This window comes from Cygnus atratus, chromosome 2 (assembly GCF_013377495.2).
Source record: "Cygnus atratus isolate AKBS03 ecotype Queensland, Australia chromosome 2, CAtr_DNAZoo_HiC_assembly, whole genome shotgun sequence".
Lineage (NCBI taxonomy): Eukaryota > Metazoa > Chordata > Aves > Anseriformes > Anatidae > Cygnus > Cygnus atratus.
Window position 1 is genome coordinate 71,761,578 of NC_066363.1, and position 19,710 is coordinate 71,781,287.

Consider the following 19,710-nt stretch of genomic DNA (forward strand, 5'->3'; position numbering starts at 1 on the left):
CTTCCTCCATTCATTCATTAACTGCTTTAAGCTTGTTTAACGATGCTAATAATAGGCAAAAAAAAAGGTTTTGATTTACAGGATTATCTTCTCAATATGAACACTTTCAAGTTCATTATCAGTTTCAGAATGTGGCTCCAAGTGAGATAAAACCTTTGGCTCATGAATATTGTTAATAATGCTCTGCATGCTAATGAATTGGGCTTCTGTATTTAGAAGCCAAATAAAAAGCAAGCCTAGGTGAATCAGCATATGCTTTACAACTGAGCTATCTTGATCTCATCCAGTGACACTACTGATCCCTATTTAATCATACAAGATGACAGTACTGAAAAGAGATAAAAAGGAAAAACTAGCATCTATGACTGGGTAACAAATCTAAAAGCTGTTGCAGTTCTGCTGGGTAGAGAGGCTATAATTTCGTTTAAGATTACAGAGGTTTTACAACTACTGGATTTGGACCATCATGTCCTATTGGTTATGTCTCTGACCTTGCACACAGCTCTGCTTGGCATGCAAAGGCTGACACGCATCTCGGCTGAAAAAATGAGGAGCTTGACACTTGGAGAAAGCACCACTGTGGTCAGGCCACGCCAGGGGGGCAGAAGAGGAGCAGGGCAGAGGCAGCCACCACGTGTTGAACCAGGAGGGGAACCAGGGGAGGAAGAAGCAGCGAGTGCTGGTGCAGCCGCTCTGTGGGACCTGAAGCCTTCGTCACAGGGGTGCTGAAGGGAGGGTGCGAGGCCCCTGAAGCACGTTCCCCTGTCTGCGGCTCCGCGCAGGAAGCCTCAACTTTTCCCTCCCATATGGTGCCAGAGCTAACATTAGAAGCGTTCAGCTTGCGCAAAGCGCCAGTTCAGGAAAAAAAGTAAGGAGGCTGTTCCTAACCAACATGAAATTCTTCAACCACTTGCCCCCGCATGCCATCTGCCCAGTTCGTCACCCGCGCGAGGGCAAATTGGAAGCAATCCCAGGGCAAACAGCCTGGTGAGAGGGAAGAGAGCAGAGAGGAGAATCTGTCCCCAGGAGTCCTGTCTGCACCATTTGTCAGACCGGCGTCATAATTAACTGTGGAAGTGTTTTCTGCAACGCCTGTCTCAGAGGTGTACCTGCTGAAGGGCGGCTCTCTGCTGTGGTGGCAAGCAGCACGGTCTGTCGGCCGAGCATTCATGCCTCCCGAGAAACACCAGGGTGCCAGCTGGAACAGGTGGTGTGACCAGCCTGAAGTCCTGGCCGTGTCCCCCTGCTAGGCAGAAATGCAGTCATCTGTGGTAATAAATAAAGGTGAGGTGGTCTCTATCACAGTTCACAGATTTGGTTTTTCCAGCTGAGTCTTTCCTTGCTTGCTTTGCCCCATTCACCCTGTTTACCATCTTACTCCAGGGCTCTCAAGGCAGTCTCATTTGTTAGAATGTTTGCTTGTAACTTGGTGTTATTTTTAAGCACAGGTTCAGGAAAGTCAGATCTTTTACTTTCTGCTTTCAGCACAGTATCTGACGTGTAAGAGATCCAGCATTAGGGAGCAACCCCCACTGGATTCTGCCACCGCATGGGCAATGCACATGCCTATGTTGCAGGCAGCAGTAGGATTTCCTATGCCATCCCCTTGTCTCCATGGGGTGCACCATATGCTTTCCTGAGAGCTGCAGGAGAGAGGGTCTTCCCCCTCACACAGACAGTCTGCAGCATGGTGGGCTGTGAAGGAAGCTGGATTTCTGTGAGAGCTGTCCAAGTAGCGCACAGGAGCTCTTACACCCCTGATCAGAGGGACGGAGCTGCTCCACTCAGCTGGCTGCAGTGCATGTTGCTGTGGTTGACTGGTGAAGACAACACATTCCTGAGACAGAAATGTTTTTGTCTTTTAATAGCTGTACTAGAGCTCGCTGTATCTCAAACACTAATAGCTTGCCCTGTCTTCTCGCTCCTGTTGTGGGATGTATTTGACTTCAAAGCAGATTGTGTGTTTGCTACTGGTTTTGGACAGAAGTTGGCATTTTCAGTGAGGTTGGTGTGTTATCTCTCAAGTTTTATACCTCTGGACATAATTATAACAAGTTTTTTGGATGTGAGAAAGCAAGCAAGGGACTATACTAAACTACATAAAAAGAAAGCGATGATTTGTCTCTCTTGAAGCCGGTCTCAGTGTACTGGGTCCTTGTAGGGATGTGCATCTTCTGTAACTAAATGGATAGGAAACTCTGTCAGAAGTAACATAGAGATTGCTGGAGCTCATCTGCCTGAGGGACAGAACCCATGACTGAACGAGCAGCATTTCTCTGTATTTTGGAGTCTCCAAATACAGGATTTACACAGACAACAGATGGCAGGAGGAGTGAAAACAATCAGGTGACAGCATGTCCTGTGGTAACGAAAACTCAAGTCCCGTTTGTAAGTAATACAAATAATGCTTTGCCAATCTCAAAGACCAGTTGGAGTCAGAGCCCTTCCAAAAAGCTAACTATCTGTGGAGAAGAACATCCCCAGTGTTGTGTGGCTCTCCAAGTTTTAGAAGAGACCTTGGTTCCTACTGCAAAACTTTTTCCTTCTGTCTGGACACACTTACCACTTTCTTGCTGTAAACTTGGTTCGTAGCTCTGCTCCAGAAAGGGCACGTCAGATGGGAAGATAAACAGATGTAGAAGAATGATGAGGCTTTTTGCAACATCATCTCCTTGGCAAAGGAGGAAGACAGTCTTATGAAGCCTGCTGGATACTTGTTCATGAATTGATGATGTTGTATTAATGATGGAGTTCCAGTCTAGTCTTCAATGGCTCCATAAAATAGCTAGTCATAGCACAGTATGGAGAAAAAAAGCAAAAACCTTGCATATGCAGTGACAAATAAATAAGAGAAGCAGAAAAGTTAAGAAGGAACTAAATCAAGTAAGTTAGCATCTACTTGAGAACCAGTCACCAATTCCATAGCTGGAAAATGCTGAAGTGGCTACAATTCATATTTTTCTGAAGCATTTGGTTAGTTTACAGGAACGCTTCACCTGCTTCTTCAATGGACTTTTAGAACATTAAGCAGCTGCTCTGTGAATATCAGCCTCTAAAGATCCACTGGGACTCTTTATCTGCAAGCTGCAAACCTTTACATATCAGTATTCAGGGGTCTTGGATTGCACAAAATCCTTTCCTCTCACAGTGCTGCTTCTTTTCCTCCAAACCCTTTAAGCCATGCTGCAGTTTTATTGTTTCGCTCTGATACCCTCAAGAGGTTCTGTTAGGCAACTAATGAAGAAAAGCAAGGAGGCTAAAATGTGTGTATTTCTGAGAATATTCTCAAGAGATTCCCTTTGAGATAGTGGCCAACAGCAACGAATGCCTTGGTCATACAGACCTTGGGAATATCTAAGACGTAACTGGTACACAATGAAACACTGAAGAGCAAAGATTTATTAAGGTGGCAAGATCTTAACAGGAATGGAGTGCTAATGAGGGAGGAAAGCCCAGGAACCGCTCTTGTAGTGCTGCTTTTAAACAGAAATACAGGGCAGGATCTGACGAAGTATATCCAGGCAACCTTTGCATTTTAATCTCCTTATTTTATATACATATATATATATATATATATTTGTGTCAACATTTGAAAGAACTATGGGAAAAAATTGTTCATAAGAGCTACTAACCATGCAGGCAGGTAGGGCACAGTTAAGCTGAATGCTCCTGATGCATGACTTAATGCATTTGTACGACATTCAGCCGCAGACACGGTGACTTCTTCCACTTGCCACTGGACATCAACCAACCTAGCCAGTCAAAACTGGATTATTTCATCGCAGGCAATGAACCAGTAAAATGTTATACAGAATAACTGGCGATTTATTTATTCTCTCTGCTTGAACGCTTTGCTGTTAATAGCTGCAGCTGTCACAGATAGGCGTATAAATGGGCTTGGAAGTTCAAGGGCCTGCATGCTGGAATGCCTCGCGTAAGTGGGCACACGGGAACGTGAGCTGTGATCTGCTCCTGCTCATACAAACTGCAGGAGGAAAAACTTGTAAAAAAATATTTTTCTCTTTTATTTCCTTTGGTTGTTTGCTAGAGTCATCCTGAGATGCCAAAGAGAACAAGGTGATATGGGCAGCAGCAAAACAAGTACACAGTGCAAAGGTACCTAACCAGTGGTAAGAACAAGTGGATTTCCAAACTATTCAGTGCCTGGTCTGCTTGGTGACCTCCTAAGTCCGGGTGATCTTGCTGTTTGGACATGGTACTTTTTTTTTTTGTGGAATGACTGCAGTTTCTGACACAAATTTCCTGTACAGATGACCCTGAGTAACTACGATACGCACGTACCACTTTGGCTGTAATCCCACCTGAAGTACCTCAGCTATTCTTAATGGCTGTGCTGGGATTGCTTATTGGAGCTATGCCACAGTACAGAAAAAAATGGATGATTTGTGGGGCCAAAAGACCAAGGCATTTAAAATAAAACTTCAAAGGCCTATGACTGATTTCTGTGTTTAACTACCTGGTAACAAAGGATGCGAACAGCTGGCCTGTTAATTAAAAAATGGGCACCTTCCTGCAAGCACTTAAACATTCAAATCCGTTCCGGTGAGTTATCTGAAAAGCACCTGCCCTCAGGAGAAGACTCTGTGCTTTAGAATACAGCTGGATCCAGGCACCCAGACTCTGGGGCAAGGTGAGATGTTGCATTAGATCCTGTTGATTAGTTCTCGGTAGCTCCTTGCTTGAGAATTATGTGGTCTCAGCAAAGCCACCTAGTCTTCTCTTTGTGCTCTGTAAACAGCTACTGGACTAACTCAGGATCGTGCTGCTCCTACACTCCGCTACAAAATGCTATTTTCCTGCCAGGAAATGTGTTGCAGGTAGGACCATGGTGACTTAATTGCAGGAAGAGTGAAGGACAGACTGAAGTGTAACATGCCCTCTCCTGGAGCTAAGGCAGGTATGGCTGAGCTAAGTGGACAACCAAGCAAACAAAAATAGACTGTACAATGAACTATAGGGCTTCTATTGAGACCTGTCAGCAAATCCCTATAAAGCATTCAAGGATGACAGACAGCCCTGCACCTTACAGCTCACTTCTCTGTGGGAGCCTTCTAATGCTGGGAAAGCAGATGTAGCTGGCAAGTGTCCTCTATTAGAGATAAAGAAAGACCGTGCTGTTTACCAGGCATGTGGATGCGGGGTCAACCTACCCTATACCATTTGAATAAAAACAACTGTTCAGGTTTATTCTTGGCCTATGGCCAATTTAGGGTAATTTCAGTAGGTACTGCTTAACACTTGAGGAGTAGTTTCAACATTTTTTCCACTATCTGCTGTACTTTGAAAGCATGCACTTCATCAGTATAGATCAGTTAAAACATGGTGACTTGAGTAACAGAATTTATTGAAATACCATGATTGCGAGGAATTAAGGAGGCTAGCACCTATGAGAGATGTCAGAAAATACCCGGATTTTAGAATACTTTAGCAAATTTTTTATCAAGACTTTCAGTGCATATGTCACAAGCAAACACATAATTGCCCTACCTGTTAAGTCATGAGTGGTGTTTAGTGAAGCAGAATTGTGTGAGACCAAAGGCAGATCTTGCCCAGGAAAACCAGATTGCTTTCATGTCTGCAAAGAACAGAAATTTAAGTGTGGAAAGCTACCCGAGCCAAAAAAAGAAGCTGCCAAGATATCTATAGATGACTACACAGACCTTGCCAAATCATTAACAGACATTGGCAGGGATGGGAAATGTGAAATTGTTTTTGCATGGTGGGATTTGGTCGAGGGGGAGCAACGTAAGGCAAATTGGCCTTGAGATTTACAAGCATGCCTTCCGTACTAGTTTAAAAGAAACTGAAATAACTGAGGAAACTAGGGCAAGGACACCACACTCAGGCCTCAGCTTGTATTAGGGGCTGCAGTTTTATCTGTTGCAGAACCTGATACTAGCGCACTACACAGGCAGAAATCCCTTCTGGAGCACTGTAGCTGATAGGCGTGTATGCTAAGAGGCTTGGTTTTTCTTCCCAGCTTCCTGGAAAATAGCTCCACAGTTGAGTGCTAGCCTATCCTGCAGTGCTCTTCTCATGTGCCTGGGGTGCTTGGTTTAGTCATTTGTTGTATAAATGCAACTTCTGTTGGTCTAGTAACTATCTGCTGAGCCACTTTGTTTTGTAAACCTCTAGCTGGGTTTTCTAGGCTTGCTTTATTTAAAAAATGTTCTCACTGAACTGGCAGTGAAAAAAGAGCTAAAGCTCCTAAGAAAATTAGTTTTCCTCTTTTTCCTTTTTTCCTCTTACCCATTAGTTTTTGCTGCTGCTGTTATTTTTGCTTTTGCGACAAGTCATGTAACTTTACACTGGGAAGTGTTGACTACTTTTAGAGGGGAGTGATTCTGACTCCCTTTCTGGCTCAACTAGCATTTATTATGGTGCTTTTCAGTCTTGTACCCTGGACACATGTTGAAATCCTGAACACCGAACTGGTTACAGGTCTCCTGTTATTGCTAGCAGTGCACCCGAAGTGCCAGGCTGCTGCACCTTACTCGGGTTAGTATGGGATGTAGCAGGTGAGAAAACAGATTTTCTTTGGCTGAGACTCCTGAAAAAAAGCAATTATTTGACTTGCTCTGACACATTAAGTCCCATCAGCTGGTCATCTCAACTACCTGGGCCCTGCCAGCTGCAGGGGATTCGTGATAGTCTCGTGACTATTACTTTCCAGCTGCAATGTGGTAGTTAGTTGGACTAAAGCAATTAAACACTAAGCTTCAAAGCTTTTAAGGTACATTTTTCATTTTCAGCAAGATGTATCCTAAAGCTTATCTCTAACATCTCATCTATTACAGGTCGTAATAGTATATAATCCCAGTTGTGTTTCTGAAGCGCAAAGTTTTCCACCTGCAGCTTTACATGGGTAGTGTGCAGGAAGGTGACCAAGCCCCTGAGCAGACAGCCCATTAGCACAGGATGCCTCAGTTTTAATAGATCAAAAATAGCTCTTGAAAGTTGTAGCAAAGGATCTTGCTCTGATGCCCCTCAAGCATCAGATGTTACTTGGGCAATGGCCCAACTCCTTTGTATTTCAGGCCCTCTACTGTGTGGAAACCAATTAGGGATCAAAAATGCACTCTTAAAGGGAGCGCTCACTTTAAATAGATCTTTACTTGTTGGATTGCAACTTCAGTGTAACAAGCTGTTAGGATGTTGTACGTATCTGACTCTTGTGCATCTCCGCCACTCCACCTCCCATAAGCTTCTCTCTTCCCAACCCCTCCCCTCCAGATAATGGGTGCATGCTTTCTGTTCAAGGACTAATTTGGTTGCTTTTAGGTAACAGGCGTACAACAGAGCTGTTCCCAAAAGGAGATGGCAGACGAGCTGTATCAGCTTCACCAGTTCTTTCATTCTGCTGATTCATTCTGCAATGCCCGATGGAACATCAGGACGGCTCCAACATCCAGATATCACTGGGCAGGCAAGCAGCAGGACCCCAGCCTTGCCCAAACTGGGATACCTTTTCTGTGCTCCTTCCAAGCCCTTCCTACTATCAATGCACCAGCCTAAGAAGGGATCACCTCCTCCTCTGGGAGGAGCAGCACGCCCACTGAATTATAATCATACCATTAAATTCTTGCCCCTGAGCACCCACTATATCCAGGGGCTATCTCAGATCTACTTGGTTGCCTCTAGACTTTACTTCCTTCTCATTCTGACACTAGGATCCAGAAAACACAAAGTCAGAGCAGGAGAATAAAAGTGCAAGGCTAAGATGTAGCTGGAAACCTAGCTCCTTGATGGGAACCATCATCATTAGGAATTCCTTTAAGGAACAAAAAACTAACCTCCGCTATCCTTTGTACAATTTTTAGGCTGGGGACGTAAAAGACTAAACTGTAATGCTATGAAGCGTGTTTAATAAAAATACTCTCAGCTCTGACATAGCTGGAGTTACCTGCAAGCTGTGCAGACTGTTTCTGAGTACTGCAGATAATCTGCATACTTGTCCTAACTACCCTTTGCTAGCAATGCTCTCCCTGGACCTAAATAAAGATACTCATAGCAATTCATCTCACAGAAGTCAGTGCTAATCTTAATTTGCTTTAGTGGCGAGCTTTGCCTCTGCATGAATGTACCCTTACTAGACTTTGTATAGTAAAAACAATTCTGGGAAAAGCTTCCCTATGCCCTCTGCTGGTTTTCCAAGGTACACATTTTCATCTTTGAGTTAAAACTCTTCCAATAATAAAGCAGTATGTTCCCCCACATCTCCATTTTCTTCTGACCAAACTGCAGTAAGAAGTATAGGGCAGGAGTCACAGGTGTATACTATACAAATTGTCTCTGTCAGCTTCCCTGTGGCTTGACAAATGACTACCATTTTTCACATTGCATTTCTTTCTGAACTAGACTGTTGAGGACGTTCATACAATCCCCATTCTTTCATAAGCAGCGAGCTCCTTTGAGTGAGTCTATAGTAGTTTCATATGCAGTTTCATAGTAGTTTCTGTGATTCATTTGGTTGCTCTTTCCTGTCCAGGAGGGCAGCAAACTCCATGCACCTTCAGCTGGAACCTTATTGGACTCAAAGCCATTTGTTTCTCCTTGTCAGTTACCTCTTTGCATTTCTGCCTTCACAGCCAAGCTTCTTAACGCCTATCTCTACGACCTTAGCAACTATACTAGGTTATGTTCAAGGCTTTTCCAGGATAATTGTGCTATCCTTAATATAAATTCCAGATATTCCAGAAGTGTTTTCCAGCAGCTACAGTCTGAACATTGCTCTTGTGCCGACTAATGCTGGTATTCAAAGCCTGTTCAGCAGGATTCAAGTTAAGACTGGTTCAGAAGTCTGACCCTTCCATTTGTACGTTTTTTATGGCACTTCATTTTACTCTCTGTGTAGAGACAACCTAACTTGTCCATAGACATAAGACCCTTTGATAGTAACCTACAACTTCGAAGGAAAATATAAAAGCAGTTTCAAGAGCCAGATGCTGATGCCTGAAAAACTGAAGTAGGAAATACCCTCAGTGCTAGAAATCCGTACCACAATGGCAAGTTGAGATATACAGTAGAGCCAAGTTATGGCTGTAATAAAGGAGCTGATGTCTTAAGAGACACCCAGCTTGAGTCATGAAGGAGTAAGATCCAGTCTCAGCTAACTTTGAGAGTAAAGTCCAATAACCCAGAGTGTGAGAAACAAAGTTAGATATTTCTCACAAGAGCAAACCCTCTAAGATAAATTTAAATGTGAGCTAGATGTCACAATGGATACACAATGGCAGTAACTCTGCCTTGTCATGAAAAAGGAGGATGAGAAAGGAGGTGTTAATCAATCCAACTTTAGCTAGGATTTTGGATGTGAAGACATCTTTTTTTTTTTTTTTTTGTAAATTCTGCTTCAGTTTCCCTTCACTCATCTGTACCTTTTTAAGGTGATTAGTTGGTTTAGAAAATGCTGTGTCAAATCTGTATCTTGCAACAGGAATGGCAGAAAGCTTCCGAGGCAGCAGAATGTACTAAACAAGCAAACAAACAAACAAAAAATCCATACAACAAAAGTACATAGCATGCATCCATTGTGAAATGATTGCTTTCCTAAGAGTCTATATACTTCTTCAGAAGTGCTGCTATGCTGACAGTATTACTTTTTCTGCACTTACTTCTTAGGGCGACATTAGTGGATTATTCTAAGAGGTCAAAATGCAATGTTATTGACAAAGTTCTTATAATTTTCCCCTGCTATTTCCAGTCATACAATGGACAGAACATTAAAGGAAAGGAAGAAAATTTACTAAAATCATGCTAATCAAAGCCACTACTAGGGAGTCCAGAGCAATCCTAAAATGCAGAAATGCGACTTGACCGTAAGCAGCTGCAGCTAACCTCCATGACTAATAGGCAGGCAAGCAGCAATTTTCCTGTGGACGGTGTCCTGTTGACACTGTAAGTCCAGCATAGTACAGCTCAAGAGCATCATGAGCTAGGCAACATGTTTTGTGTCATTGTCCACCTCTTCACGTGAAGGTCAAAACAACTGGTAACGCCATGGAAGCTTTTAACACCTACAACACCAGGACCAACACTAGCACTGGTGCCTGAGCTCTTTAACAATCAAGTTTTCTCTACATCTGTCTGTAACAGTTTGCATGCTCAAGTGGGAGAGCATACTGTTGGCAGGAAGGACACTCCATTCTAGCCATCCATGTCTCAGGTGACTTTCCTTCAGCAAGATCATAAAACACAAGTTCTCAATGGGAATAACAAAAGCTGACATCAATAGTTACTTCAGAGTTTTAATCAGGATTTTTTTAACAAATAATCAGAAGTTTAGATGGACATTCACTTATGTTATGGTAATTTTGAGCAGTTTTCAGGTAATGAAAATTCATGAAATACAGTGCAATTGGTTTATGTTGAAAGTCATTAACCCAGCCCTGACCTGGAGCGTTAAGCAAATACAGTCAGCTTCAAGGGACAAAATGAATCCTGGAGTTATGCTTCCCATCAGTGCATTTCTTCAAACAGTTATCACTTAACCTTCCCAGAATCTCTGCTTTCAAATTTCCACCTCAACAGTGCCAGCTAGAAGTCCAAAATACCCAGCTAACTTATGTCTGGCACCACAAGTAAACACCTCCAATACTCTCTATCTCCAGTTTAGATCTAATCTAAACTAAGGTCAAGGATCTTCTCTTGGCCTCAGCCGTTTTGCAGAGTTGGAAATTGAAGGTATTCAGACAAACGGCAATGTCAACTGCCCCACAGAAAGGTATTGCACAAAGATGAGCAGTTAAGACTGCATCCTTATTCATGGCTGTGATTACTTCGCCACGTATTCCATTTAAGGTATTTTCATTTTTAAGTTAGGCCAACCATCATTTCAGTGGAAGAGACAAGATCCCTGCAAGACATCTTCTCATAGACAGGGACGCACACCAGCATACATACCACCATTTGTTAGGTACCAAATCCATTTTAATAACACAACCCACGAGCCAGAAACCATTAAATCCCTCTTTCCAAAAAGGGCTGCATGCAGCTCTCTGGGGTACTCAAAATCTGACTTGTGGCCGGAAATGCCTCTGCTTTGTAGCGTTGTTACTCATTCCCGTCTTGAGCATCCACTTTGACTTCATCCTCTGCAGGTACTGCATATCACGCTGCTGAGCGAAGACTGCCCCTTCAGAGAGAAAGGAGGAAGGGAAAGCGGGATAAATGTTTGTAGGACCACTACTAAATTGCAAAACTGCTTATCTATCCTTCTAAATCAGCAGTTAGCTGTATGTTTTCTCTTCATACAGGCAAGTTTCTTTTCACTTCTCTCTTGGTAAAGGACAGTTTCCTCTGAACATCCACAACTGTGGTGAAGGAAAAAAGTCATTCCAGCGTGGATATAGAACACATCACTGCTCCCCAACTCAAAAGGTACTCCACCTGTCAAATAATGCTTTATGCTACATATTAAACATCAAGAGTAGTGGCTTTGACAGGCAGAGATCAGATTATTACCCTAGAAACCAAAAAATATTAGGAATTCACCAAATATCACAAATGTGCTGGTGAACTGAAGGGCTAGCACAGAAGCCGCAATGGATTTTAGACAAAACCCACTTCCTCTTCTGCTTGGACCGCAGGAATGAAAGGGAATTGAGTGGAAAACTAACTAAAACCCCACAAACATGAAACAAACCTGACTTACATTATTGTACTGTGATGATATCCTAGAATCTTATCACCTGCCAAAAGCTCAAATTGGCACCTACCTGTCTGGCTTGTCCAGCCCAAAGCTTTGTACTGCTGCAACACCCGACCCACTGCTTTCTTATTTTTGGCAACAGCCACTGTTCTTGACAGACCAAACCGTTGCTTGTAGTATCTCATTAAAGAACGATGACCCACTCTGGCACCTATTTAGAGGAGGAGACATCTTACTATGCATAATAATGCAGTTTCTGAAATATGGTAGTTAAGCATATTGTGAAAATTGTGGAAAGGTCAAATGCCAAGAAATGCTTTTAAAAGGCTAAGGCCTTAAGAAGAAAAACAAAAAATCTTTAGGACTATTATAAACTGAATGCAATTACTGTAAGGTTTGCTGTAGTGCACTTTACCTTAAGGAAAAACACCAAACCACCTCCAAACCCTGAAGAACACTCTTCAAGAGGGCCTTAGCTTAGATAACAAATAGGTAGTTATCAGAAAGATTTAATTAGGGGAATAAGCAGAATGGGAATGCTGTTTCAAGTAACCACTGAAGACATCGGTGACATTCAAGAAGATCTCCTTTCTGTAACTGCATGGTTAGCCACACTTTTCAGAATGGAAGGGCTGCGGTCGCCTCATACAAAAGCACCAGAACAACAACAACAACAAAAATGCGTAGGAGTGCCAAATTCTCAAATACTGTTACAAGGCAAGAGTAAGGTCGTTTAAAGAAATTTGTTTCACTGAAGTAGTTTACTGAATCTGTTACCAGTGTACCAGCTACAACTCTGCAAAGAAAACTACACTAGATAACCTAAGTTATAATCTCTTCATGTTGCACTAAAGCAAGATAAGGAAACTCTTGCAGTGTTATCATGTGAATCACATGTTAATGAAGGAGTCAAGTAGCGAAAGGAACCCTGTGCCCCAAACCACATTTATATTAATGCTGAAGTTAAATTTAAGGAAAAAAAGGCAAGGAAAAAGAAAGAAAAAAAGGCTTCCAAGTTTGTTTAAGCTATTTTAGTATTTTCTGTAAAATGACAGACAGGTCTTTAAATTTTGTAGTGAAAACCATGTAAAGGGAAGACAAAACACCAAATGCACTTAATGCAAAATTACTTGCTCCCTTGCCAAAGGAAAACACTTACCACAATGACTTCAAGTAACAACTACACCTATGAGAAACCCAGAGAAAGTACATCTTAACACAGATCATGTGCCTACCTGAAGGAAGTATCAGCTCCATGGTATCATCATCGTATTCCAAGTCTTTCTCTGCTGGGAGCTCTCCAGACACCTCCCCATCTTGCCCTTCCTTGTGATCAGGGTAACTGCTCCTAGAGAGAAGCAGTATGTGTTTTACACGTGGCGAGCAGCCACAGCTATCCAGACCCATTACACAAAAGAACCGACATGTACAGCTACAGCAACCCACAACCATCATCATGTTTCACCTACCCTGATTTGAGAATTCTTCCCAGTAACACCTTTCCCTGAACAGAGGCTGAAGACAAGAACCTCCAAGTTCTATAGCCCAGTGTGGTTCTGCTGCTGCGCTCTTAACAGGTATTTATTTATTGTGAAAAGCCACCACCATATAACATAGCCCATCAGCTCTGCAGATCTATGGAGAGCATGCCAAGAAGCTCCCCATACCACCTGTAACCATAATAGTAGGCGTTTCTGAACAAAGTGATCACAGCTGAGGATAACTTCCAGAAGACCAACAAGAGGCCTCTAAACCACAGCAGTGCTGTTTAACTCCACCTACTTAAAAGAAAAAAAATCTACAGTAGATCTTAAAGCCTAAAAGGTAACCTAAGTGCTATTTCTATCCTTTTATGATCTTTGATGGACTGAAACCTAAACTCAGTAACAGCAAACATACAAAATAGAATTCAAAATACATTTCCATGTAGGACTGGTAATTAGCGGTCACAGGAGAGGAGAACCCATCATGGTGTTATGCTAACCTAGAAAGGTGACAAAACAGCTACACAAAATAAGCATCAAAACAGAAACAAGACTGAATTTTAAAAACTAAGAGATAAGATAAGAGATAATAAGAGATTGTGATGTGATGTAATGTTTAACTGTTCTTTTGTCTGCCGTCAGCTGTGCTCCACTGAAAGAAGTGTCCTCACCTGAAATCATAGAAGTCTGCAAATTCCAATGCTGCATCTCCATCTGTGAAGAGTTTGCAGTGGCTTTTGTCATTCATGTGAGCCTGTACTGCTTCCGTGGAGTAGAAGGACTTCCCCTTTTCATTACACCAGATGCAGATTTTCCCAACACCAATTTTCTCTCCTGCAGATAAAATTGACACTTTTATTGGTCCCTACTCAATAATTAACATTTCAGTGATGTGGCCTTCTGAGCTTGAAGGCAGAGAGACTGAGGAAGAACCCTGAGTCCTTCATCTCCAGAAAAGCCCTGCTGTTCCTATGCCTTGATCACATGGCTCCATCAGGGACAAAGTCTGTGCATTTAAAGAATTCATGTGACTAGGTATGGATCATTACGTATACTCAATAAAACATTTCAAGCTTCCATTACAACTTTCTATCTGATACTCCAGTAGTATTTTATGCTCATCACTATCACATTAGACAACACACTAGACATTCTTTGCCTAGCTTTCAGCTCTGTCTCACTGGCATTGTCAACAGATGAGGCAAACACTTATGACTCATTAGGTATTCAGAACCTCCCCCAGTATAAGACAGCTCATATGCACACTACAGCAACTGAGATTTGTCCTAAATTTCATGTTACCTGAAAAACTCTCTCAGCATTAGAAAACCATGCAAGACCTACAGGGTACATGGCCACCTGTTTGCTCAGTAGGGTTTCCTCTCACTCTCCCTAGAAAACCCACAGACCTTACCACGATCAAAATACTGAACTAGACAGCTTCCCAATCTCACACATACACAAAAAACCACCACTACCACCAAAACACATTTTAAGTTGTATCCAAGTGAAAATAAGCATTAACAGTCTATAATTATCTGTGTTAAAATCAAAGATTTACAGGCATACCCAAGTACTTAATTAGTCCCCTGAGATCCACAAGGTACTCTATGTCTGGAATGAAGAAACTGTGAACTTTTGTCATATGGGCCACATTCTTCATAAGAGATCTTGAATGGTGGGAACAGAACAAGCAGTCCGTGACTGGTATGGCCCCAACAGCAGGAGCACTTTCAGCTTCTGCCTGCTCCTCCTCCTCTTCTCCCACGCTTTCCATCTCTTCATCAGAGCCAATATCTTCATCAGAATCCATATCTTCCCAGCCTTTTCAATGGAAAATTAAGATTTATTTACTTGATTATTTCTTCCAAGCAGAACAGTTCCCAAATAAGTTAAAAAATAGTTTTCAGAAAATACTGCATTATCTATTCTTACAGCTAAGTACCACACGCTTATTTCCAGGTGCAAGGTTTTATCATTTCCAGTAAAACAACTTTTTTTGTAAAACACACAGCAAAGCTCAAGACTGGTCATAAAAAAAGCTGGCAGGTCTCAAATTTTTCCCTTCCATTTTCTCAACTATTAACTTAATTGCAGTTTCAAGACCTTTAATTTAATTCGCTACAGCACAAGAACACATGCATGCCTCATTAAAAACAATACAACTCTGTCAGAAACATGGAAATACTCATTTCCAGCAGTGACTTAGCAGCAAGGGAAAACACACTCCTGTTCACACATACTTCTTTAACCAAGGAGAAGAACAAGCCACTTCTCACAGTTACCCAAGATTTATTAATAATTTTACATGCTTGCAAGATTTCTGCAGCTCTCAATGAAGGCTACAAGCAACAGAGCATTCTCCACAGGTACTGACAGGGGGCTTCAGGACTCATCAGGAAGGGCTTTAACTCCACAGGGAAATGCTATTTCTTAACTTTATTTTGACCTTTTGTAAATTCACAGGGCCACTGCCAAATATGATAGATGTTTAAAACCAACAGCAGCAGAGTACACTTCATCTACATCCTTAATCAGCTGTCAGATGCACTATTAGCTAATTATAATTTGAAAAAAAAAAGGCTAGTGAACCACGAATCTGGTTATATGGGTAGAGGGATCTAGAAATCTTTTTCAAAGGGGGCAGATGTGGCACAGAGAGCATTTCCTACTTCTCTGCTCCCAGTGCTCCAACTGCCATGGCACACAGTGTTTTAGAGCAGGCAAAGGGACACTCCCCAGTGCTGCAGGCTGCTAATTAAAGATCTTTGCTACAGGATATAGTTTAACGATTTTAATGAAGCTGAATTAACAGGACATGTAGGGAACACTCCTGGACAAATACTTAAAAGGCAAATTAACACTGGGAAACCTACTGAGATTTAGCATCACAATTTATGACAAATACATTAATACAAAACTAGTGTAAGCTGCCTTCTTCTTTAGATGCTAAGATCCACGTTCAGCGGCATACATTTCTTCTCTTGTAAAAGAACAGTTCTATTCTATGCACAGATTCCACAGAGACTGCAACTGAAACTTCACCAGCATTAAAAATGCTGTAACAGATGTAGTAACATGCCATAATGGCTTCAGTACTGAGGTTGGAATAGTATGTTCCCATTTCATTCACTCCTGGCCCCCCTGCTGCTGTTTAATCACCCCATTCTAATGCTCTTATAGATGCCTTTGTGGCCTGCACTGTAAGCTACAGCACTAAAAATGTCTAGGTTAAAAATAACCCCTCCTGGGAGTCCTGAAGCTCTGATTATTTCAGTTGTCCACTTCCCAGGCCAGCCCTCAGCAAAGAGCTGTATCCACACAAGTGGTGAGGGTGGCGCAGCAGCAACGGGCAGTTGGGGCAGAAACTCTTAAACTATTTTTATTATAGATGCCAATGTGCTGAGAAATTATGCCACAGAGTGGCAAGCTATGGAGCAAACTTCCACCTCTGATCTTGATGGGCAGTGAAAAACAGAAGCCCCACTCCCGTCTCTTCTCAACAGCCCAGTAAAGTGAACCATGGTACAAATAATCATGATTGGTTTTTTGTTCATTTCATTTATTTTTCAGAAGCAGTTTCAGGGTAACCTTCTGTGTTGGCCCCGGAATTCCCCTGGGACTTTACACAGGAAACAGTGCTCAGGTTAGCAGTGCTTACATCCAGCCCTTGCACGTGTTAGTATCTTGCACAGCTGGCTGATCACACACTGTAATATGGAGTCCCTAACTGCAAGCATGGACCAGCCTTAAATCCTCTGTTCAGATGAAAACTTAATCAACAGGAAGACCTCATGTAATTAAAAAAGCTGCACTACTAAAGGAAACAAAAGGAGACTTTCACACAAAACCAACTACACAGCTTATACCCAGCTACCTGTCATCAGCCTATTTACTGCCTTACTTTCTTCTGTATCCTCCTCTTCCTCTGCCTGCTGTTTGGCCAGCTTCTTTGCTTGTTGTTCAAACCACTGCAGACGTGGAGGTTTTTCGGATCGTTCTCTACTCTGCAACTGACTGGTGCTTTCCATGGAAACTGGAGAGCTGCTTGCATTATTAGGAGGTAAAGGTGTTTTCTTTGGTGATGAAGATGGCTGAGCTCTGATGGCTTGCTGTATAGCTGCGTTCATTTCATCTTTGTTCACGCTCTCCAGGGCAAGCCCCTTTTCCAGGTTCTTTTCATTCAGTATTTTCACCTTCTTGCTGACAGCTTGAACAGCTTTCTTCTCCAACTCCAGGTGCTTCTTGGACTTCAGGTGATTCTCATAGGCATTGAAGGTGGAGAATCTCTTGCTGCAAACTGTGCAGTAGGTGGCAGTGACTTTGTTCTGCTCCTCTGCTACCGCTCTCTGCGCTAGGACTCTCTCTTGGAAATTCTCGGCGGTGACAGGAGGCATGTCAGCAACCTTGCGCTTCAGATTGTATCTGTGCCAGTCGGTTTTGTAATGGGCACGCTGAATGTCAGCATCCTTGAAAGCCACGCGGCAAGTGATACACGTGTAGGTTGCCATTACTAGAAAGTGGGAAAAAAATAATAGTCACACTAATAAACAACCAGCAGCATAACAGGTACAGTTCTGGTACAAAATAACGTTTATTAAACACCAACATTAGCAAATGGCATGTTACCTACTAGGACAATCAAAATACAGAATCATAGAATGGCTGGGGTTGGAAGGGACCTTAAAGATCATCTAACTCCAACCCCCAAAGGCTCACATGTAGCTATGAGAAATTATGGGTACCACAGCAGCACCTCAACATCCCAGCTCTGGACTCAGCACCTGCTGTGCTTGCCAGGCCTCAGAGACAGATTGAGATGGGAGCTCCCAGCCTTAACAACAGTACTTCAAAAGCTCTGCCCCTTTTTACCAAAGACCAGAAAGTAAAGGTTCCCATCAGGCTTGTATTCTTCTAACTACAGGCTTTCGAAGAGATTGGCAAACTAAGGGTAAAAATGGAAAACCTACTTTCACACCTGTTTTCAGTTTTCCACAATCCCGTCAGACAGAAGAAAAAATCATCCCATTTAAAATAAAAACCTTTCAGTTATTCTGGAGCAGTGCATGTGCAGCTGACAGCACTCTTTGTCCCACAGAACTGTTAACCCAGAGGCGTTAACCTGGTGTCGTATCCAGATCGAGTGCTCAAAGACACTGCTACCCACCAGGAAGTGAAGAGAGATCAGAGGTAGCAGTGCCGTAGGAGTGCCTTTGCAGTGCCTCATCAATGCTGAGCTGCATTGCTGGGGCTGTCACGGGACAACTGGAGGGCAGAGACCTCTAATTGATGCCCTCCTTTCCAAAGCCAAAAGCCACACATTTCCTTCCTCCTCAGTTCTTAATGAAACTTGATTTAAAACAAAGCCAAAACAAAGCAGTTGATGGAATCTCTTGAACATCTTAAAAGCAAAGAGCAATGAAATGTGTTCTCACTGGAGATCACTAAAAGTACCCCCATGTTTTAATTGATTTAGAAAAAAACATGGTTTAAACTCAGGGGGGAAGGGGGAAGGTAAGTAATAGGTCATGAGGAATGCGGTCTGAACAGCAGCTGCTCCCAGAAGAGCGAAGCAATGGTGAAAGGCACGTACCGAGAGAGCTGGAAGGTTCTGCCTGGGACAGCAGCTCCCCAGAGAACTGGGCTCCTCCTGACTTACTGCTTGCTCTGTCCGTAATCCTGCAGTGACAGAAAATACATTAACAGAAAACAGCGGCCATACTATTTTACGTGACATGCAGCTGACGCGTGTCACACCGAGTGGACGTTTACCATCACAGAGCGGAGCACTCTCTGCCCCCTCAGGAGTCCGAATCGCTCTCTGAAGCGTCTCCCTCCCGCCCACACCACGAACGAAGCGCCGAGTTTTCCCTTATATATGGGGGGGAGGGATGGGGGGGAGGGAGGGGGGGGAAGGGGGTTAAGGAAAGTAAACGCCGTGTGCCTTGACGGGCCTCATCCGAAGGGCCGGAGTCCTGCCCGCCCGGCCTGCTGCTCCCTGCGGAGCCCTCCCCGCGCCGGTCCCCGCCGCCACCCGCCGGCCGGGCCTGGGCCCGTTCCCCGTCCCTGCGCCGGGCCGGGCCGGGCCGGGCCGGGCCGCAAGGCCCCGGGGCGGGAGCTGGGCCCGGGGCCGCTGTCAGGCCCGTCCCGTCCCGTCCCCGCAGCCCGCACCTGCGAGGGGACCCGTCCGTGTTCGTGTCCGTCCCGGTGCCGGTGCCCGCCGAGGGCCGCCCTGTGCCGACTGCGGCCGCGCTGCGCCACCAGGAAGGGCCGGGCCCGGCCGCCACCTTTCGCGGGGTGGGACCGGGCCTGCACCGCCATGCCGCCCCCTGCCGCCGCGGCGGCCACAGCTCAGCTCCTGGGCAACAACGTGTGACACCCAGCTCTGCCCCTGGACAGCTAGGTGGCAAGGTGGCACCGCCGGGGCACGAGCGAGGTGTTTGTCCAGGAGGACCCCCACCCCACCGAGCACTGCAGCGCATCAGGGGAAGGAAAGGAACAAAGGATGGAGTGGCAAACATCTGCGTGCGTTTTTCCACCCCCTTGTCTCGGGAA

At 43.8% G+C, this 19,710-nt stretch overlaps 1 protein-coding gene across 2 annotated transcripts; it reads right to left on the reverse strand.

Annotated features, from left to right (window-relative positions):
* Positions 1–10,254: 10,254 nt before the first annotated feature.
* Positions 10,255–19,536, reverse strand: ZNF622 (zinc finger protein 622). Of its 2 annotated transcripts, none has more exons than XM_035560342.1 (8): positions 19,327–19,536; positions 18,749–18,834; positions 17,060–17,668; positions 14,725–14,979; positions 13,827–13,989; positions 12,907–13,019; positions 11,739–11,882; positions 10,255–11,155 (listed from the first exon to the last, which is right to left on the reverse strand). In XM_035560342.1, the coding sequence occupies exons 3-8, from the start codon at positions 17,664–17,666 to the stop codon at positions 11,028–11,030; spliced, it is 1,410 nt and encodes a 469-aa protein (XP_035416235.1). In that variant the 5' UTR covers positions 17,667–17,668; positions 18,749–18,834; positions 19,327–19,536; the 3' UTR covers positions 10,255–11,027. The 2 variants fall into 2 exon arrangements, with proteins under 2 accessions (XP_035416235.1, XP_035416234.1); XM_035560341.2 differs by having other exon boundaries at positions 17,033–17,668; positions 19,327–19,483.
* Between the last annotated feature and the right edge of the window lie 174 nt (positions 19,537–19,710).